The sequence below is a fragment of the Amblyomma americanum genome, chromosome 8 (assembly GCF_052857255.1).
Source record: "Amblyomma americanum isolate KBUSLIRL-KWMA chromosome 8, ASM5285725v1, whole genome shotgun sequence".
In the NCBI taxonomy this organism is placed as follows: domain Eukaryota; kingdom Metazoa; phylum Arthropoda; class Arachnida; order Ixodida; family Ixodidae; genus Amblyomma; species Amblyomma americanum.
This window is the reverse complement of record NC_135504.1, coordinates 17,129,475-17,152,745: the sequence shown is the minus strand read 5'-3', so window position 1 is coordinate 17,152,745 and position 23,271 is coordinate 17,129,475. Positions and strand designations below refer to the sequence as shown.

General features: G+C 46.2%; 1 protein-coding gene across 1 annotated transcript in view; it reads right to left on the bottom strand.

The window, feature by feature from the left end:
- Ent3 (equilibrative nucleoside transporter 3) overlaps positions 1-23,271 on the bottom strand; it is a 155,566-nt gene that overhangs the window by 24,422 nt on the left and 107,873 nt on the right. Inside the window, exon 9 of the mRNA XM_077633141.1 lies at positions 18,252-18,439. Coding sequence (XP_077489267.1) covers positions 18,252-18,439 — 188 coding nt within the window. The remainder of the gene's footprint in view (positions 1-18,251; positions 18,440-23,271) is intronic.

Genomic DNA, 23,271 nt, shown 5'->3' with positions numbered 1-23,271 from the left:
TACTCTCTGTGCAACGATATGAGGAAATACACGTTCCTTGCGCTTCGGTAAAAAAATGTCCGCATAAAAAAAACAGCTCTGCTGCTCACAATCTTTCATTTCTTTTTTTTAATGGCGGCTTTGCAAATACAAAGTACGTGAGGTCAATACATGCCTGAATTTATGCTTTCATTACTAATAGAAAGATTCACGTGTTTCTGCGATTAAGAAATTTTTTGCTGAGCTGTCAAATCAGATTCGCTCGTATTGATTCATTGATTGATTGATTGTTTGATTGGCTTTGCAAATACGAAGTACTTGAAGTCAATACATGCCTGAATTTATGATTTCATTACTAATAGTAAGACCCACGTGTTTCTGCGATTAAGAAATTTTTTGATGACCTGTCAAATCAGATTCGCTCGTATTGATTAATTCATTCATTGAATAATTGATTGATTAATTGGCTTTGCAAATACGAAGTACATGAGGTCAATACATGCCTGAATTTATGCTTTCATTACTAATAGAAAGATTCACGTGTTTCTGCGATTAAGAAATTTTTTGATGAGCTGTCAAATCAGACTCGCTCGTATTGATTTATTGATTAATTGATTGTTTGATTGGCTTTGCAAATACGAAGTTCATGAGATCAATACATGCCTGAATTTATGCTTTCATTACTAATAGTAAGACCCACGTGTTTCTGCGATTGGGAAGTTTTTTGATGAGCTGTCAAATCAGATTCACTCGTATTGATTGATTGAATGAATGAATGAATGAATGATTGATTGATTGATTGATTGATTGGTTGATTGATTGATTGATTGATTGATCTATTCGTCAACAGTTTGGCATTTGCTTTTAGATCGTGGATAGACACATTGGCCGACTGGCTTCAAATAAAAACGCGAGTTAAATATTTATAGACAACAGCATGGAGCCAACAACATAATATACGGATAGAAATTTCTTGCGCCCCAGGTTCTCTCGAGACCTTCAGCATGAGAACGCTGATGCTGGAATGCATGTGGACTGTGTGAAATCAGGCGTGCAATGAATGCCATTCGAGGAGAGAGAAAAACTGGTCAGAAATCGTATTTCCGGCATCTGGAAGCTCTCTCACCAAACGCTCTGGCGTCATACCAGGAAACTCGTCGCAATGCAGTTCCCGCACCGTCATTCTGTTCGAGCTGGGCAATATTTATTTTTTTCAGCTTGCGCGTGAACGCAATTCCCTCCATGCACTCATTGCCTGCCGCTTCGTTTTCCTTCCCCTGTTTGCGCGTGGCTAAATCGAGCGAATCCTTTCTTCCCTCTTCTAGCAACGAAGAATCCCTAACACCCTTTCCCTCGCCCTCCGTGCCTCGCTATCTGGCCCATTTTCCTCGGCAACGAACGCCGTATCAGATTCAAAGCCCCGTGTAATGCATCCTCAACACATCCCTCCGTCGACACCTCGGCGTCTGCACTCATCTACCCTTTTCTTCCCCCCAGCTCCCAAATATGTCCCTAAAAAAAGGAGGCAGACCGAAATTTAGCTAAGGAGATGTATCGGTGCAACAACTTCCAGTAAAAAACGAAACCATCGCAGCCAGTGACGACAGCACCGGCAGACGGGGCGTAAGATAAAAATGCTAAGGAGTATAGGGAAGGCTAGAAAACAGTTGCGGGGGAAAACATTTCCCTAAATCGGTTTACGCTGTTCCGGCCTTGTGTCCCTTCGCTCCCAGGAGAAGACGGTAACTTAGGATTTTTTTACTCTTTATTTCTTTTTTTTTTTGCGTAAGACGCCAAAGCTCCTAGCGCGAGACAACTCTGTTTCCCCTGGTATCAGCACTGGCGAACGATGACGCTACTGGCTTTCAGCAAAGCCCTCTCGATTTTACTTCTTTTAGGGAAAGCGAAAGGGGAAAAGCGGTGGTGCCGCTCCCTACGCTTCCCTCGCCCAAAATTTTCACGCCCCGGAGAAAACACACGATCCAGATTTGCATTTCGCGGAGGCATTCTACGTTACGACGGCTTTCTCCTAGCCCTTCACCTCCACCTCCTCCGACACAGTTTCCTCCCCTTTCTTTCATTTTCGTTCGCTCTCTTCCCTTTTTCTTTATTCCTTTCTGTCGTTCCCTTTCCTGACTCCCCAGAGGCGCGCCTTCCGAGCGTTCCTTAGGTCGCCCGCCTGAACTTGCTGTCAGTGGCGTTGTGTACTCTGGCTTTGTAGTAATTCGGTTTGGTTCCTTGCAAAGCGAAGAACTTAAAAAAAAGTAAAAACTGAAATTGAAAGTCAGGAAATGCAAAAAAAAAATTAAAAGAAAACACCGGGTAAGGCAACAGTGCCAATGAGCTCAAATCTGGAAGGAAACTCGTATTCTTTAGCGCGTGAACTTCTGTACGGCTTCTTGCTTTGTCCGCTCGCGTCAAAGCCTTTGTAACTTTTATTGATGTTTTCCATTATACGACCTGCATCAGCTCGGCAGAACGTCTTCGGAGACTTAGCATTTCTCTGTGTCTCATTATACGGTAAGGATAGCCATCTTTCAGTGTTCCTCTGGTCTCAATAGCAAAGAGTGGTCGTGCTGAAGAAAAAAGCAGCCATTTTTGAATAACGTGTACAGTTATCGTTTTTGATTTGACGAGGAAATTGCTACAGTTATAAAACCTTGATTTCCCGCTCAAGATCCAGAATGCCGTCGAGCCCACTAACACAATCCAATTCCCACATTTTTGCATTGAAATTGTAGAAGGTACAGTTTATAAAAGAAAATTTGTGAAAGAACTGGAAAAAAGAATTGGAATGGTTTAGCCAAACAGTATTATCAACAACCGCTCGCTAGAAACAATCAAGAAAAAACAAAAACTACCAGAAGAATAACTCATAAGCTTTTGCGGAATACTAAACTATGCACCGCAAGGGCATTACAGATAGGTGCATTGTCTCCGATTATAGTCGAAGTGTAACCCAAGTTCACTGCTATCGTCAATGTCCACGCACTGTGGTCGCGTCGCATTTTAGGTGGTTTTCCTCGCCGCTTTTATATTCAAAATAAGATGTATGCCAGCCATAGGGTCAATAGCGAGGAACAGACGTTCGAAGAGAACTCGCAGAACATTCACGTACATCCAACTGTTCCCTAGGAGGCTGAACTATTAAAGCGCATATTACTGTCAGTATTGTAGTATAAAATTCCTGCTCTTTAAGGCCTTCTTAGATCCCCTTCTACGTAGATAACACCTCTCCAGCGCATTTCTATTGTTTTCCGCGCTTATGGCCGCGATTTTTATATTCTGTCGGTGAAGTTGACAGAGCTGCCTCCTATGACAGTGATTTGTAATGTATAGTCTAATCTCAATAAAGAGAAGCGCGCGATCGGGCAGCCTTTAAACGCGTGATGTTGGCGAGACCATTGCGTCAGTTCGAATAAACCGGAAATTCGGATGAGACGAGCTCGAATGAAAAAGACTGCACGGTAATTGCGGCATATTTGTGAAGAGAATCAATTTTTCGGGTTTTACACTTAAAACTTAGCAGAAATAATGCACGAGGATTCAATGCAGGCGTAGCCCAGCTTTTCGCACGTACATCAGCGCCTTTGCAGAGTTTACGTTGACCTACTTATGAGCAAACATTAAATTTCTAAGACATTTCTAAACAGCCGGCTTTATTAACCACTTTATCGAAATTATCATCCCATATACGGTCATAATCATGAGCCATTTTTCGTACACTGCAAAATTTTTCGATAGCCCATTAGCCCCGTACACAGCGCACCTACGGCAATTGTATCCAACCATATATTTCAAAACAATCACTTAAGCAGAAACACGCGCCAAATTCCTCTCAAGCAAGTGCGTCACCATTGGCAAAGCAAACAGCCTTTATTCTGCCCCACAAATGCGGAACACAGTGACTACCCCATCCGCAGTGCGTCGATGATTGTACGAAAAGCGACTGCCTGCCGATTTTCAAGGTCGCTGGTCCTGATCCGGCCGCGCAGAATGCTGCCGTCAACGCGAAGCCGAAGCGACCGGAGCAGAATGGGAAAAAGAAAGTGCTTTGAGAAGCTCGACATTGAGTGGCCGGACGCTCTAGATATCATGAACCCATCCCATTCGCTGGATCCTTGATACCAGTTGGGGGAAGAGCAGGGAGACCGTAACGTCCTTGAACTAAACTGCCATCCAATGCCATTTAAAAAATGCATAGCAAAAAACAGGCGGAAGCTAAAAACGCATCTGGCAAGCGTTAAGGGGGAAAAAGATAAGAAACAGAAACGGGAAAAAAAGGATTCACGGCGGATTCGTGCCATGGCATTTCGCTTTCGGCGACGTCGCGGCTCTCTCGCCCGTAGAAAAATCGGTCACTGGAAGAGGGAGATGGGGATGGAGGGGAAGACTTGGGGGAGGGGGGAAGGAGGGTAAAGGCTATGCGAAAATGCCTCCCATACAGCCGAGAGGATCTCACTCGACACACATCCGCCCTGTGCTCACCGCGTCGCCTCCGTCGTCTCGGAGAGAAGAAGCAGCAGGAGCAGCTGGATAAAAGGCTCGGCATCCCATGACACGCATCGGTGATTCCGCGAGGAGAAAGAAAAAGGGAAGAAGCATGCCGCCGTATAGCGTCTGCTCCCTATTCGAGAAGCCCCGGGCTCGCGCCTTAAAAGCGCTCTCAGCGCACTTGCTTTCGGGCACTTTCTCTCTCTCACGCACACTTTCTCAAAGCCACGCGCCGCCCGACTTCCTTCGGCCATCGGGAGACCGAAGACCTCCATCCCTATTCCTTCCCGTCCACGCCTTCACCCTTTTACCGCTTCTGCCCCGCTCCAAGGCCCTATTACTCCGAGTCATTTTTACTCCCTCATGCCTTTTGCTTCTTTTTCCTTTTAATCTTGAATTAGGGAATGCTGCGGAGGAAAGCTGTAAAGCAAAGAAAGAAAACGAAGAGATTTCTTGCTTCCCTTCCGAACCATCACCCTTTTACCCCTGCTTGTGCTTTCCCAAGTCCTTTTTTACTCCACTTTTTCTACTCCCCACGTCTATTTCACTCCTTTTTCTCCTTCCTTATCCTCGAACTAGGCAATAGAAAGCCGAGCGAGGCTTCCCCAAAAGTGCACGAACAGATTTCTTCCATCCCTATACCGGAATGCGCATCTACGATGAAGCTAAGTCGGCCGGGAGAAAATGAATACATCGCATGCGTACACGCGTGTCCCTACACACGGAGTTTTCTCAGAGAAGATGCAGCGACGATCTCTTCGTGTTTGGGATTCGGTGTCCCGGATATCTTGCGCCGGCTCTCTTCGCGTTGTTGTCCTCTTCCTTTTTTTTTCCCCCACACACGGCTTCGGTGCAAACGAGGGAGAGCTGAGTGCGCCGCATAATTGCGTTAGCAGAGGAGACGGATCCCTCGGAGGGCAGTGCTCATCTGTTTCCGAACTCGCGACGGCTTGATAAACTGCTGGTCCCAGACACGAGGCCACTTCTTGTTTGGAAGCCGTTCCAACGCCGTCCAATTACTCATTTATTTTTAATGATTCATTTCCCGGCTCTGAAGATCCAGACAAGCATAACAAGCGAAATACAAGGCAGATTATTACAGAGTACAACTGGTTCTCGTTACTCAATACTAACAAACGTTTAGAGCAGCAACGAATGAATATTGATAACTATTAAGGCAGCGTGCATTAGTTGATTCCATTCCAACTAACCGGCACTGATCCACAAGTTAGGAGAAACATTTGTGTGGCAAGACGGTTCGCCAGGCAGTGAAATGTGGTGGCATATATGTTATCAAAAACGATAAAGGAGGAAATATACAGCATGATGAAAGCCAAAATAAGTTTCTATGCTCGAATTGCTGTACTTTTAGGACAAATTCAAAAATATAAACCAATCAAAAAATTATTATGACGAAGATTAAGAACGGTAATCAGACTATCATGGCTGGAGCGAACCTTACAATTCTGGACAAAACCATTTATGAACAGGAAAGACTTGATGAGCGCAATTTTTTCACATTTTTAAGATTTCACTATAACAATCAATATGTTCGCAGAGCTGTCGTCGCCAGGATTGTATTCTCGTGCAATTAACGTTTTTGCTCTCGTCAAAAACGTTCCCTATTGGTTTTCTATGGCAGTCTGAACTGATCGATTCGAGCATTGGAAACACTGTAAAAGAAAAATTTTGCCACGTATTGAAAGAATAGACCATTACCTTTGATATTTCTATGCCAGTACGTTACAGTTTTCCAACATTTAAAATTTGTGTCCAAGAATGTTGGACATTTATTGAATTGCCTAGCTCATTTTCGTATTTAACTTACTTATTCATTGCCTTTGTATTATTTGCATTATTTGGTGACTCACTGATTGCTGATTCAGTTATTCACATGCAGCGATTTCTTCAAATTGTTTAAATATTACGTGTTATTTTCTTGTATCCTTAAGCACCACTCTAGGAACTCTTGAATCCATACCTTTGTTTGTGACACTTAGCCTGATGTATTTTTCATGGCAATCCCATTAAAATCATACTCATACTTAGCCGGTGGATTGAATTCCGCAACGTAGGCGTGGCGTCACACACACACTGCAGCTCACATTGCACTTTGTGCAGAACGGAGCGTAACCTCATTAAATCATAGCACGAATTTTTCAATAATTCCGCAGATGACAACGGGTGGCCTCCTTAGTTTACGAAATGCCCAACCCCGAAGTGACACCGCGTTGCAAGAGACGCGAGAGGCTTCGATCGAAAGTGATTAAGTTCGGTGAGCCTACAAACCAGCAAAAGCACTTAGTAACCGCTGTCGAAACCCTGCACGCACTTAACGCACTTATGCACACGTTGGACGCAGAGCTTGTTTATAGCTCTTGGTGTGCTTTCATGTGCATGTGCTTGCGTTGTCTCCTGTAGTTTTCAAATATTTCGCCGCATGCACAAACCGACCTCCGTGTGTTTACCACCTTACATTGCACATGACTAGTGAGCGCTGCTCATGAAATAAAGGAGCACGCTTGTGTTCTGGTGTGCCGGGCACAAGAGCCCTGCGGGTTCGATACGAACCGCCAAATGTGTTCCCGCTGAGTTATGGTGAGTCTCTTCAGGCAACAGCACAAAATAAAGAGGTTCGGAGAAGCGTACGAAGCCTGCATGGCGCACAAGCCAACACTGAAATAAGCAAAGAGATCCGATACTTCCCCAAGAGAGAAGTTTTTTTTTTTTTTTACCGCGGCTGCCGCGGTGGCTCCGTGGTAATGGCGCTCGGCTGCTAACCCGAAAGACGCGGGTTCGATCCCGGCTGCGGCGGTCGAATTTCGATGGAGGCGAAAATCTAGAGACCCGTGTACTGTCCCTATTGAAAAATGTGTACAGGTTTGAAGAGGTCGACAAAACAGGATTATGGTACATTTCGTTTAACATTATAGGATGAAGCTTTTAAAGCGATTCAGTCTTTGAGTGACTCCTTAGGGAAGGGCTCCGTATAGCTTCGATTGCCCGCGGTTAATTACCGTGCACTTACATCACACAGTGCATGCAAGTCGTGGGTTCGAACCCGCCCGCTGCGGTAGCACTTCGATGGAGGAAAAATGTGAAAGGTCCGTGTACTGTGAATTGTTAGTGCTCCTTAAGAACCCCAGGTAGTCGAAATTATTCGGAGCCCTCCACTACGGCGTCCCTCATAGACTGAGCCGCTTTGGGACGTCCATCGTATAAAGCCAAACCAAATGTGCCATAATCTTATTGTTGACCCATTCAAACCTATATACATTTTTCAGTAGGGGTGCGATGTCAGTGCACGTTAAAGAACCCCAGGTGGTCGAAATTTCCGGAGCCCTTCACTACGGCGTCCCTCATAGCCTGAGTTGCTTTGGGATGTTAAACCCCCACAAATAATAAACCAGAAGTTTTTTTTTTTACCATATAAGCATATGCACAACCTGTATCAAAAGTTTCCAGGCCCTCTTGCTTCTGTGCCCAGCAGAGATATGAGAAAAGCAGACACAGTAACTGTCTCCCTTTTCGGTCGAGACCCGAACCGCGTCGCCAGGGAAAGGATGAAGGTGGGAGTGATAGTAGAGAGAGAAAAAACAGTGCCTCCCCAATTTACGCAGTGCGCTAAACACACTGCTACATATGCAGCTCAGTTCATTTTTCAAGCGACGAGAAACGGGTCTCAGACCGAACGACTGTGGATGTGACATGAAAAAAAAAAGCTTTGGCAATAGGCATACATGGTAAACAATCGTCGTTACTGGAAGCATCGCTGCTCTGCAAATAAAGCATTCATCTCTTCAGCATTCCAGTTTGTTTCGCGATGAGTAAAAGTTCTAGGGCACTGCCACAGCACCCGCACCCTCCACCCCCGCTTTAACTATTATAAAGCTTACATTGGGGCTTTTGAACCATCGAGTGGAACATTCAAAGCAGAAACTCTATAGAGAGCGCTTTATTCCAGACAAGGAGAGCTCTGGCTAGAAAAAGTCTATGAAAAAAAAAAACCTGAAAAGGAAACGGCTTTTACAGCCGATTTCAGAGCTATGATAACGCTCTCTCTCTAAGCCTTTCATACTGGATTATGCACAAGAAATCGGAATGGCATCTAGCCGCTCAACAGGAAGTAAAGTCTTCTTTGGAAACACGCAGTTGGCGTATACTAGGAGAGCAAACCTCAAGCCATACTCAAACCGACAACGACAACGCGTCATGCACAATCAAGAGATGGAGGAATGCGACGCACGTGTCGCCTTCTCTATTATCATATTTTTTCTTCTCTACAACACGCAAAAAACTCTAAAACTAAAAAAAACGGCGGCTCGCGAAACAAAGCTCCAAAAACGTCGCGCACAGCACAGCGCTCGGCTTCGGCAGTTTGACCCGGCGATAAATATTAGAGCGAGTTCGCCGCAGTATACGACAAAAGCGAGCGGCCCGACGTGTCTCTCGCTGTAGCCTTTACGGTCGATTTGACGGCGTCGCGCGCTTCACAGCGACGTAAACACGCGTTCGACGAAGCTAAAGCAGCGGAAAAGCATAACCAAAGCATTCGGAGCGAGGCGGCGAACCGTTATACGACGGAACGAGTAGGGCGCGACATTAACAAACGCGCAGCCCATCATGCACGCCTGCCGAAACTTGGCAGTTTTTTCCCGTTCCCTGGCGCCTTTCCAGAATTCGGGAAAACAAAAATAAAACGAAAAATGTGGATCCCGCTTCGATGCCTTTCCTGTGTCTTGTTTGTTGCACGAAATTCCGGGCCGCGTTATACCGGATATCAATACCGAAGTCGTTTCTAAACACTCTCGCCCGTACAAGCCTCGCAACGTTTCTGTAGAAGCTACAGCGCCATGACACTGGTCCACTCAATGGTCTTATTCGCAAGCCAGATTTGGCGTGTTGTAGGTTCGTGAATTACCGGCGCGCTCGTCCGATGGTCAGATTAAACGACAGCCACCCTGAATGAAACCAAGCCTCAAGCTGGGAGTTGCGACAGCAGCGCCATCTAGCTGCCCTAGCGGAGAGTAGTCGCTATTGTTGCGTCAGCCGCTTTAGGCTCCTCACTCGCTCGCGTCTTTTCGCTTGTTTTCGTAATCCTGCAAATAAATTTGATGCTTACGCCCGCCCTTGTTTTTGAAGCGAAAAACTTCACTACGCGAGGGAAAACAGTCTTCGGGTAGGCATCACAACGACCTTGACCTTGACCCAACCAAGGATAGCCGTGTATGACCATATGTGATACAGTTATCCTGTAATGCATTTGATGCTTCTGCCCGCCCTTGACGACGCGATTTATTTTTGAAGCGAAAAGCTTCAGTGCTCTAGGTAAAGGAGTCTTCGGGTAGGAAGCACAATGACCTTGAATGACCTTCAGCCAAACCAAGGATAGTCGTGTATGACCATATGTGCTACAGTTATGGTGTCGAATCCTTGACCCCTAACCTTGACCCGTGACCTTCAGTTGACCTTTGACATTGGGTGACCTTTGCGTTGACCTTTGAACTTAAGAACATCCGATGGGTGATTTGAAGCCACGTGATGAGTAACCTTGTGTGCAGAAGCGTTTCGCTTGAATTCCAGGGTTAGCCAAGTTAAGCCACTGTCAATTTTTTCTTGTAATGGATGCGGCTTTGACAATAATGTTGATGCAGAGTCGAGCGTGAACTAGATAATACAAACAACCACTATTGGCACTGATACCTCGCGATGGAAGCGCCACCTGGGAAAAGGCTGAGGTGCGACTTAAAAGCACGTCATTATAACTTTTTGACAGGCTTGAAGATTTGGCCCCTAATTAGACGATGTCAAAACTGCACAGCTCAGAAAAAAAAAGTTTTTAGCAACATGTGTCCTGAAATGAAGTGCTGATATTTTTAGGCTCACGTGGCTTGAAAAATTGAAGTTATTTTATTGTCGAACGTACGCTGCACCTGCAAAAACGAGTGTCCTACCTATGCGTGGTAACGTAGCCAAGTTTCGACGCTAATTAAATGTCAGTCATCGACAAGCTGAGTACGAACCAAGGAAATTCTCATCGTTAACTCTGTTGCCCGTCAGTAACTAGTTATTAACTAGCAGCGCCCTTTTACAGAGGACAAAAGCAAAGGCAGTGATGCCCAGTGAAGCCAAGAAAGAGGAAACTCAGTAGTGTTAATAATAATAAAAATCCAGAAGCAATGTTTTTACACGCTTTCAAAAGTGGCCGCCGAATCATTTTAACTGATTTTTCTCCTTCGACCTATTCTAGCTAGAGATACCGCTTTTGCCAATGTAATCATACAACACGCTTTGTTTCTTATCCATGCAGCAGAGCACTTAAATTTAGAAGCTGCGTAAGGTAAGGAAGTCATCGCATTCATACCTTGCGTCTATTTAACCTCTCCCGCCTTACAATCTGCTTCCAAATGGCATGTGTGTTGTAATCTGCTCGCAAGAGAACCACTTAATTCAAAATAGTTTTATTTGTTTCTTTGGAAAAGACGTAACAACGCTACAACGTTATTAAGAACAGTGTATTATTCACATTAACCTTCACTGACGACATCAGAGTGTTGAGTTGTGCTGCTATATCTCGCAAATAATTTAGACGATATTTTGGCGTTCTGAATGTAGGCGCTTTGATTTAATAGGAGCGCAACCAAGGAACGCTCACAACGCACCTACACTATTTGTGAAATCGATAGAACGCGTTACCTTAGCAGCAAAGCGTATTCATAACTCCAATTAGTGCACGGCTTTCGTAATTCAAACACAACACTATGTCGAACTACAGAAAGCATATTCTTCTTTGCAAAGGTTCTAGATAGCAAGACACGACTTGCGATAACATGACACGAGTGCCGTTCAATTCTCCTTGCGCGGCGCCTCATGCAAAGCGGGAGAGAAAATAAAAAGCAAAAATGAAGGAATGCAAAACAACCAGAGAGCGCAGGCAATCCGGGCGAAGTGTCACAATGCCAGTCTGCAAGTCAGGTCAGGTTATCCATAACCAGATTCGCGGCCTGGACAATGTCGTAAACAGCTCACCTATTCCGCCAGCTGCCCTGGCTATTCGGAAAAATACCTGTCCTGGCCAGAGTTGGCCGCTTGAGAGAAGTGCAAATATATGCGCTGCAGTAAGCGCAAATTGCATGCATGCATATGGATGTACGCGCAAGTGGAAAGAGGCGGCGCGTGTTCCAGACATCCATTGCAGAACCAGTGGGCGAAGGATGACTATTTTGCGCATGGCAACGATTGTATGGTATGAATATGTGCCTACATAAGGGGTGCATTCGCTGGGTGTATCCGTGCATTGGAGAGTAGAAAACGGCGTGGCTTGCCTTTGGTCCAGCACGAGTGTCGTGCCGAACTTCAAAGTTCTTTCATAGTAGGCTGTTTTTTCTTACTATTATTTCCTCCTCGCAAGTACGAATACGACAGTGGGTTTCACAGCTTATGAATATCAGCTTCGGTTTTCAGTCGCTGCGGGATTAAATTGAATTTTATCTTTGTGAAACTTCTGTTTTTAATTGATCCTCAGCACAGACCTAACTATTAATATTTGCGTGGTGAGAAGAAAAGAAAGGGTAGGGGAAAGATGTGATCAATGAATGAATGAGTGAATGAGTTAATGAATGAATTAATGAAAGAAAGAACGAAAGGAAGAAAGAAAGGAAAAACAAAAGAAGGAGGACAGAAAGTGAATTAATAAAAAGAAAGAGAGAAAAAGAAAGGAAGGAAAGACAGAAACAAAGAGTTACTTAAAGAAAAAGAAACGAAAGAAAGGAATAAACAATCAAACAACGAGAGAGAGAGAAAAAGAGAGAGACAAAGAAAGAAAGAAAGAACGAAAGAAAGAAAGATGCAATGAATGAACGAACGAATGAATGAGTGAATGAAGGAAGGAAGGAAGGAAGGAAGGAAGGAAGGAATTAAAGAAAGAAGGAAAAGGAAGAAAGAACAAAAGAAGGAAGGATGGAAGGAAAAAAGGAAGGAAGGAAGGAAGGAAAGAAAGAATGAAGGAAGGAAGGAAGGAAGAAAAGGAAGGAAGGAAGGAAGGAAGGAAGGAAGGAAGGAAGGAAGGAAGGAAGGAATGAATGAATGAATGAAGGAAGGAAGGAAGGAAGGAAGGAAGGAAGGAAGGAAGGAAGGAAGGAAGGAAGGAAGGAAGGAAGGAAGGAAGGAAGGAAGGAAGGAAGGAAGGAAGGAAGCAAGCAAGCAAGCAAGCTGTTTTTTTGTTGTTGCTAGAAAAAACACTTTCAATTCCTGGACGCGTATACGCCATCACAGTTGGATTATTCAAATTTATTTTAAAGACAGAATGAGGTGATTTTAATTTGGAAGAAATAATATGTGAATTATTTTGAAAGTTAGTTAGAAATAAGCAAGAATAAACTTGCCACGAGTGCGCTGGATTCGAATTGCCGTCCCCCGCGTACAAAAAGCCCTAGCTGGTATCGTCCGGTTCGAACCACCGCCAGCCAGTTGAGGACAGTTACTAGACCAATTGGGCAAATGGGAATGGCTGGAAGCCAACATGTAAAACAGGTTCGAATTGCCCAATCACTAGAAGCGAGACAAGGTTAGTATACATGTTTATCAGAATTCCTCGGCGCCGATGTTTTTCAGTTGACAGTGCCACCGACCTGGTAACAATAGTTGAATAAGAAATACATTGTCAGCGATTCGTGTCTCCAGTCTTTTTAAAAATAAAAGACAACTACGACAACGACCTCCATGATGCCATTCTTGATGCCCTTAAAGACTTGGTTACTGCAGTCACCTTTACCAGTAGATTGTAAGCTACATCAGCGGCCACGCAGTTTACATGTCGACAAACGATGGTGAGTTAATTAGAAAGACATGGGAAAAGCCTTTGCCAGCAGTAGGTATAGTCGGCTAATGATGATGATGATGATGATGATGATGATGATGATGATGATGGTGATGATGATGGCTGGTGGTGGGACAGGCCGTCACGGGTCTGCCTTGATGTTCCACGGGGAGGAGCCTTGAGCCCGACTTAAACGTCGCCTTGGGTGGCCTTGCGAATGAGTTTCCAGATAACGTCAACAGTAGCGCTGACGCTATATGCTTCTTGAATTCCGGTGCTGCACGCCCCAAAATGCGTGCAAGACTGCGGTCACGGCTAGGAGGTTCACGATGGCCGAAGAAATATTCACCCACATAAAGGGAGGGATGATAGGTCGAAGTGTACTAGAAAGAGTATCGCTAAGCGTAGAGAGCTGGGCAAGTTGCTCTGGGTAGAATTAATTCTACCGGCATTCTTTCTAGTACTGTGGGCCCCCTCTTCTCTCCCTTTATGCGTGTGAACCTTTCTTCGACCCTCGTGAACATTCTAGCCGTGATCGCATGTCGGCAAAGGGAACTCACGTGTACAAGACTGCAACGAGTGGCGTCGTATACATCAAGGCACCTACGACGTCAGGGATTGCGTTTAGCAACAGGAAAGTGCGCTACCGTTGCATTCAAGGCGAAATTCAATTGCTGCTATACCTGCCAACAGTCGACAGAGGTGTCCTCCCAAATCTGACCCACCGCAAATTCCTTGTCATCGTCATTTACCGCTGTCGATTATGGTAAAAACACAAAGATGTATTGACGAAAACGTGGATTTTCTTAGATATGCTACAGACATCAAATTGTGTTCATCTGAGCTCTTGTTACTTCGACTATACATACATACATACATACATACATACATACATACATACATACATACATACATACATACATACATACATACATACATACATACATACATACATACATACATACATACATACATACATACATACATACATACATACATACATACATACATACATACATACATACATACATACATACATACATACATACATACATACATACATACATACATACATACATACATACATACATACATACATACATACATACATACATACATACATACATACATACATACATACATACATACATACATACATACATACATACATACATACATACATACATACATACATACATACATACATACATACATACATACATACATACATACATACATACATACATACATACATACATACATACATACATACATACATACATACATACATACATACATACATACATACATACATACATACATACATACATACATACATACATACATACATACATACATACATACATACATACATACATACATACATACATACATACATACATACATACATACATACATACATACATACATACAGCTTTATTTTCCACAAAGAAGTGGAAGGAGGCTCAAAACCACGCTCAAAACCGGAACTTTTTTGTGCTCGCAGCTCACAGTTTGCAGTGAAAGAAAAAAAAGTTTAGGCAAATTACTGGGAAGAGGATCTTCATTTTCAAGCAATAAAGTTACCCAATTATCATGAATGCTACATCGATCTTACCTGCAAATTAAGCCGTTCAAGTTACAGTATAAAGCGTTCTTAATGACCACCAAACATATTTCATTTAATTCGATTACTCATACACGTGTGCTCATAGCGTGAATTTTTTTTCTAGCGCCTTCATCACCGTGTGCATCCCTCGGCCAATCGGGCAAGGAGCTGCCGGCAGCCTGATCGATGTGCAGCAACATAATTCTCTCACATATCGTGCTTAGGAATCGCAACACAGTTTCGGTGATTTTATACATAACATGTTATCCAAAACACGCTCCGACCGTGCTTGAGCTCAGCACCGGTAATATTGCCTAGTAAGATATAAACACTCCGTTCATACGACGTGATGCCCCGTGTAGCGAGCAAGTCAGGGAACTAGTTCATCTAGGTTTAATAACAGCAGTCTACAAGTTCCATTCATCTCGTAAGTGCCAATGCGTAGATTACACTCGTACCATGGTTCCCGGTTCGAGCCAATTCCTTCCGCACCGAAGCCTCCTGAGCGAACTGCAACCCATACCACCTAAAAACCGTGCAGCGTGTGTAGAAGCTAGGAGGCACAACGCAACCTCTTCTTGTTGATGCGCCAGCGAAAGTACAGCCGGTTTTTAACAAACCACGCCCACCATGTTGTTTGTCCCTCAGCAATCTTGAGCAATCTTGTGACTGTGTACTATTGAGGTCACGGGCGGTTCCTTGCCTTTGTCCTGCAATGGAGACTGAGCCTGCACCTTATTTCGAGTGCTGCTGATGACGATAATGATGATGGTGGTGTTGATAGTGATCTGTTGATGATGAAGACTGCGAAGTGCCTGCGCAGCAGCGTCGTCTGCTTTCGTGCTTTCGAGCAGACGACCTACATGGGCTCTGACTGCGCGCATGCTGCGTAGGCACATAGCGCGTTGAGTGGAGGACGCCAGCTCCGTAACTCCCGCAACGTTGCACATTTCTGCCGCTAGGGCGCGCCGCGTCTGTGTGCTCTATAGGTGCCAAGGAATGCCGCACTCGCGCTGGTCATCCTTCATGGACCGCCGAACTACTCTGCTTCTTCTAAGCGAAACCAACCGCACTCCTTCATTCCCTCTTCTTTTTCTTATTCTTCGTTCGTCTTCGCAGGAAGAAGAAAAAAACACGGGGTACTTGCAACGGCAGCGCTATATTACAAGAGACCAGGCGGATGCAGCAGGGGCGGAGGCTCTGCCGTTCGGCTCATTAATCTCGGACTGGCGAGCGGCCGGGAAATTCTTCGCCTCTGCCACACTCGCGCAGCGTGTCTTCGGAACCTGGAAGTGGTGCACTCCCTTCACTAGTATCCCCCCCCCCCCTTCCCCTTCCTCTCCTTCCCAGCGCTCACTGCCTCCGCGATAAACCGTCACTGGCTGGCTCGCCGGCCAGATGATTCGTTTTGTTTGTCATTATGATCTATTACGACCGGGGCAGAGACCCTGGCGAACTTTTCGGCGCGGTCATTGATGGTCGTGGTAATGTTGTTTGCTGCTCTTTTTTCTTTTTAGTGAGCGCCGATGCTCCGTAGTGGAGCTCCATCGCTGTCAGCGCCGCTAAGCCAACGCTGGTTGACAGCCTTGGAAATGCATTGTCGGGCGCTTGGAATTAGCCGAGATAACCAGCTCGAAATCCATTCACACGTGTCCACTGACATACAGGCACACATAGAAGTTGTAACACACGTAAACACTGAAAAAAAATAGCAGACTTTCACACTAGATGGACGCGCAATCTGACATTGATGAATGTGGTCTACAGGTGGCGCGTGAAAGTTTCCAGCTCACCCTTCTGTTTTTGGTCTTCCAAGAAATTAAGCGTCTTGCGTGACTTTCGCGAACTTCGAAAATTTCCGCGGGCACGTGTGTGAATGCGTTTCGCTTTTACAGTGACAGCAGTTAAAGGAATGCTTTCGGATTCTCCGGCGCCCGCATCGTCAGTGTGAGAACGCGCCATGCGGTTTGTTCAACAAGTAGTGGAGTCATGCATGACGTCACAGCAACGCGCTTGGTTGACTGGTCAGGCTGCATGATTTCACACATGACGCCACTGAAACGCGCGATGCTGACTAGTCCAAACGCAGTGACTTCACGAGCGCTCCATTAGAAAAGAAAGCGAATTATAATGAATGAACAATATCATGTTCACTACCGCTAAGAGTTGTCGCTGACTCTCACGCTACACGGTAGTAAACGTCCTGCGAGTTATTTTTGATATCTGGCGCTGCATCACGTCATCGTTGCCATAGCGATGTAAATCGCAATGCAACACCAATACATAACGCGAGAGACCAAATTATGAATTGGCTTAAAAACTTGTTTCTTGGCGAGTTCGGTAAGGTGTGAAACAACTTGGAGCCATAGTCTGGCTTCGGTTCCCCGAGGGAGTCATTCCTTCAAAGAATCACGGATTGGTTAAAAGTAGCGGGTATGGTTTAGCGGTCATCTGGAACGTAAACCGTCGTTCAACCAGCCATCATGAGAATGAGGCGTACCTCGCGACTCAAACGCGCTTGAGTTAAAAAATATATTTCTTGCTTTATGGCCTCCTACAATGCAGACGGGACGGCGGCATTCACAGCCTTAGAGGCGTGACAGTTCTGGAGCAAGAGCTTGTGGCGTCTAAGCAGATTGGAACGTTGCTTCAGCTCGGTAGCAGCTGCGTTTGAAAGCAGTGATCAAAATACTCTTCTTTTTGCTCATTAGATACATCCATCACCTGGATGACTTTCTGAAAATGCTTATTTTCATGAGGACCTATTTATGTGTGTTGCGTTCTGGGTTACAAACGGTGCATTACGCAAATGCAGTGAGAATCAAGATTTCCATACGTGCACGAGGAGGACGGCATGACTGCACCAGTGCACTCTTCTTTGCAAACGGACACGACAAGCGCTTGTATTGCTTCAATCAATCTTTAACACTCAGAGTTCCTCAATAATAATGATGAACGTAATTTTTTATTGGCGCGAGGGCATCCTTGGCTAAAGAGCGCCATTGCACAAGGTGTTCTCTTCTACACAAGGTGGGGTCAGCGACCAGTTTTCCAAGCACTTCAATCGAGAGAAGCCTAACACCAGGCCAAGAGAAAGATTATACCCACTGGATAACCAGTGGGTACCCCAGCGTTGCTGGGGATCAAACCCTTCACCTCCCGTAAAAGAGGCGGATGCTCAAACCACGAGGCCGAGTCCCCAGAGATGTCAAACTTAGACGATTGGCCCTGGTTCTTTTCTATGTTCACACTAATAGATTTCTGGAGTCGACAAACTGGTCTACAAATAGCTTCGGCGCATCCATAGTTGGCAGTAGCCAATGAGCCACAAGCGTGTTCCACTCCACTCACCTTTCCGATAAAGTCGGCGGCGTTGAAAAGCGCCATCAGGAGCACAGGCATCCAGGAGCCCAGGCGGCAGGATACAATGCGGCTTTCAATGCCCGGAAACAAGGACAGTGTCACCATGTAGACCAGCGCCATGCTGATCATGTAGGGCCACACCTTGCGGCCCACCTGGTAACGGGCCACCACGCCACCTGCGAAGGAAGGAATACGACGTGTACCAGTCACTCTAAGTGAAGAAAAACAGGGTGAGTGGTGAGGGCATTTAATAAGGCCGCATCGCACCACTCACTCCCACTACGCTCCGCAGGTTGAAATCCACGAATCTATTACCGGTCGACTATCTGGAGATGAACAGCCTTTCGCACAACCTGTGACGGTCAGACTAGCTGCACGTGAATGCTCGAAACGAAAACTGAATATCAGGGTCTTGTGGGTAGCTCCTGCTAGAGCTCATAGGTGGCGCCACCGGGAAGGGACATCAAGGTAAGCGCCTGGCGTCCTATAGGGAACTTGCGCTGAAGTTTACGCTGTCGATCGCAGCGCCATAACACACTGCCTAGCGCTAAGAGCAAGCAGGTTTGGGTAGTACTATTAGTACTTTGCCGCGCCAGCTTCAGGCGCTTATTGGCGTGAGCCTCCGCGCTCTGTCGAAGGCGCACGTGCCGTGCTTCAGCTATCTGGGCTACGCCAAGAGAAGCTAGGCGATGAATGCTGTCAGCCAAACGCAGGTATCTAATCGTGCAGAATGTGTTCTTGCGTTTGCAGCGGCCCAAGCGGCTGACAAAAGCAGTTTTGAGTCACCGAATGGAACAATTGCAGTGCCGCCTGGGCAGCGCAGGTTCCCTATACTGTAAGAACCCATTTGTCCATTTTTCATTTCGGATCTATTTGACCCTCTGGCATTGGGCACTGTTGTTCGGTGACGTATATAGCAGGGGCTTCCAAGATAACCGCTGCGCACCGTGAGCGGAGAAGGATGTCGTCGACATAGGCACCAGCTAACTTGTGAAAGTGTGATTAGCTACTTTTATCTTTCCTTTCAGACTGCGAAAACGCTTAAGTCAATGGAAACAGCGAAAGCAACACGAGCCGCTTAGCGCGCTACAAAGCCCGAAAAGGAGAAGCGGCTAAACGCAGAGGCACGCAAAGCACCAAAGGAGGCTCAAAGTGTAGGCTCCTCTAGACACGAAAGCGGCCATTGAAGCCACGCGTGCTAACTAGCTGGACGAACAGGGGCGGCCGAAGGCGGCAATACGATCATCAAACAAAATGCACTTGCCAGTTCAGGTGTGTGACTATACATTCACCTTTCAGCGGCCGTCAAATGCGCTGCACCCTTTCATGCTATACCTTTAATGCTTACGCTTGCCCTCGACGACGAGGCAGCACGCCTTTTTTTAATTGGCAAAACCATTCGCGCATAAAACTTTCGAAACGCTTATGACAGGGTTTTACTAAGGATCGAAGCAGGATTTTCTCCTCAATTTGGCAAGAATAAGGGGCTAAAAGCATTCCGTGATTAAAACCTTACCATCGATCATAAACCACGCCGCCAGGTTATGTGCTGCAAAGTTCCGGAGGCCACCGCAATTCTCTGGGAAAGTCGTGAGCCAGTGGGCAAGCTTAGCCATTCGATCGATGGACAAACCCTAGCAAAACAGGGGGCACTGCAGCTCTGCGCAAGTTCTACTCGAGCTTATTGCCGGAGCCCTCCACTACGGCACCTCTCTCTTCCTTTCTTTTTTCACTCCCTCCTTTATTCCTTCCCTTACGGCGCGGTTCAGGTGTCCAACGATATCTGAGACAGATACTGCGCAATTTTTTTCCCCCAAAACCAATTATTATTATCACCGGGTTTTTGTCCAGTACTGGACATGACGTGGAGCTACATTCCTGGATCGCATCAGCTATTATAGAAAGGCTTAGAAGTTCCTTCACCATTGCTACATACATAGGTTTATCAGGTCAAGTGACCAAGTGATATCAGGGTCAAGTGACCGTGATTTGCAGTAATTAATGCTTATTCTGTGCGCTGGTACAACTTCCTGCTTCTGTTGTACCACCGCGCTCTGCGATGCAGCTACAAAAAGGGATTCGGTGTCCCCCGCACCCCTCTCCCGATCCTGGCTGTTACAGTAGCCAACTGTGCCCCAATGCCTCCCATCCCCGGTGGATCGTTCGATGACAGGCTCACTTGAAGCCGCGTAAGGCTTCACTTCGCAGGCCGTGCATCTTTGACCGGGACAAGACCCTCTCAAGGTAGTTGTCACAGCCCAAGGCAAAGCCATGCTGAAGTTCACGGATGCATCCGTGACAGCTAACCGGCCGCTGGTTCCCCGGGAGCTTGGTCGAAACTATGCCGGACATCTGTTCGGCGGAAAGGCAAGCAGTGTCAACTCCCGCCACCCTCCGGCAGACAGACGCGGCACCAGCGTCGCCAACTAAGGAGCAGCGTTGCCAGTCCGGGTTCGACCCTTGCCGTGAGGCAAACCTGGGCCGCTTCGCAATCCCTTCGGCCCGTGCTCGGACAGGGTGCGTGCTGCTCACTTCACGACTGAACGCTTGTGAACACGCACACACCCAGGTTGGAGCACGCCGCCTGCCATGCCCAGGACTGGGGTGCCGCACGCCACACTCCATTCTTGAGATGGTTGCCGTTTTAGGTTAAGTGCGGTTCAAATATTTACAAGGTCCGTGGATTCCTGTGTCATTCGACGCCATTGAATTGAATAAACCGAACGCGCTACCGATGTAGCAGCGCAATGGAATTGAAGGAGTCATGGGCTATCAAGTTATTTTTAGAGTGGAATGCGCCAGCATTAGATTCCACATTTGTCGGAGCTTCTTCTGCAACTTCTGTGAATGTTTGGACCAGTTTCTTTGCAGTTGTCAATGTTCTCTCAACCACCACATTCGGACTGCTAGCTGCATGCAGTAGCAGGTATTCGTTATGCTCTGGCTTGTCGACAATTGCATGCATGGCCTTTTTTTTTTGCAAGGTTTTTAATTTCGATTCTCGGTCTAGGATGCTGCCTAGAAACTAGGTTTCTCGAACCCCGATGGGCTGGCTGGGATTACGCCACAATGTCGAGTCACAATAGCATCTTTCAACCAGTTAATAGCTTCCACTTTCCACGGTCGCCAAGTCGCTCACACACTCTGCGGACAGGTTGTGATGAAGTCGCAAGGTCCCATCACTTCTCTCGAAGAATCAGGGTTGCCTATCAGGGCAGGTTGTGATTATTTCTCATGGTCACGTGACTTCTCTCTGCCAATTAGCTAATTTCGTGACACCGAGCATGGGCAGGGTTTTAGTGTGACGAAAGTTCTAGTGCTATCACAATGTTACGTGGCGGCCAGCCGAAGAATGAGGCGCGATGAACGATGGCAGAGAGATTATTTAATGGCCGGTGCCCTAGTCGAAATCAAGAGGAAGAAATGGGCTTGGGCAAGGTATGTAATGCGAAGGCCAGATAACCAATGGTCCTTAAGGGTAACAATGTGAATTCCAAGAGAAGGCAAGCGTAGCAGGGGGCAGGAGAAGGTTAGGTTGGCGTATGAGATGAGGTAACGTGCAGGCATATGATGGGTGCAGCTGGCAAAGGACAGGGTTAATTGGAGATACATTGGGAGGGGCCTTTGCCCTGAAGCTGGCGTACTCAGGCTGATGATGACGATTATGACGATGATGACGATGATGATGATGATGATGATGATGGCCTAGCGCGAGCGCTTGGTACCGCGCCACTGCCAACTTCGATCATCTTCGTAACAGTATTAATATTCTTCTGAGCACGGTGCATTCATTCCGCAGCTTCCGTCAGCGCTGAGCCCCAGCGCGCGAGTGCACGAATTGAGGAAGCTGAGGCTAAAGCGTTCCTCAGCTGTCGTCCAGTCATTTGCCATCCGAAGCCTAACACCGATCTGCCTTCTTTACTGTGCACTGGTGAGGTAGTTGCTCGAACTTATTTACAAACGACACGACGAGGCTGGCTGCTGCTTCGACTTCGCGCAGTTTTCCTGCTTGCTGCTGGAGCGACAGCGCAGGTGGAAAGCAGCTGGTTGTAGGAGGATAGCACATAGGGTTTCGCGGAGCCGGAATGGGTAAGTAAAGAATGCCGACCACCCCGTAGCACCGAGCGATGTTCCATTACATGCTCATTGGAGAGAGCGGCGCACAGACTCACAGCAGAGAGGAAGGTGTCAGTGATGTGTCCGGTCATAATGTAGAATACTGTCTTAGGCACCAGGAACATTTCAATTTCATTGCTGTGTTGAAGATTTGTGCACTCGACACGGTCAACAGCGCGGGTGCTGATTCGAGTAGCGCATATCATAGAGGAGCCAGGCCAGAGATGCCAGAAGGACATTTTTTCAAAGAGCACGCAGTACTCACGTCCTGCTCCATCGTAAGTATAGTGCGCAACACTGCCTACGATATGTGTAACGAATCACAAAGTACATGCCCTAAGTTATTCGCAAGTAGTCGAATATGCCCTTACGTTTGAAAATGCTTTTCAAATAATTGGATAGAAGTTTAAATAAGTTGCGTTGAAGTTTTCCCATATAACTGTTTCTAACACAGGACCCACTACGACCTCACACAGCATGCTGCAGCGATTCATCTCTGCGCAGTCGAAAGTTCAGCGCTGTGCTACGCCACTCTCCCTCCTAGTCGAATGGTTCATAATGCTCATGCATGGCCTCCAAGGTTAATCGACACGGTAGGACTTAGACAGGTTTAAGTAACACTACTTTGATGCGACATCTCGGCGGCCTTTATTATTCGCTGTCGTCATCAGGGTCCCTAAGCGGTAATTTTCCTCTACGTAAATAAATGACGATCACAGTTATACTTCGTGTTCCGTAGCCTCTTTTTGCAGCTACAGCGCCGAACCTAAGTGTCACCACAAGGGCCTTGCTGTATCACACGATTAATCGCTTTGTACCCATATTCGCAACAACAAATATTACTCGATTCGCAATCTAATCGGTTCGTTCATATTTCGATTCACGTTTGATT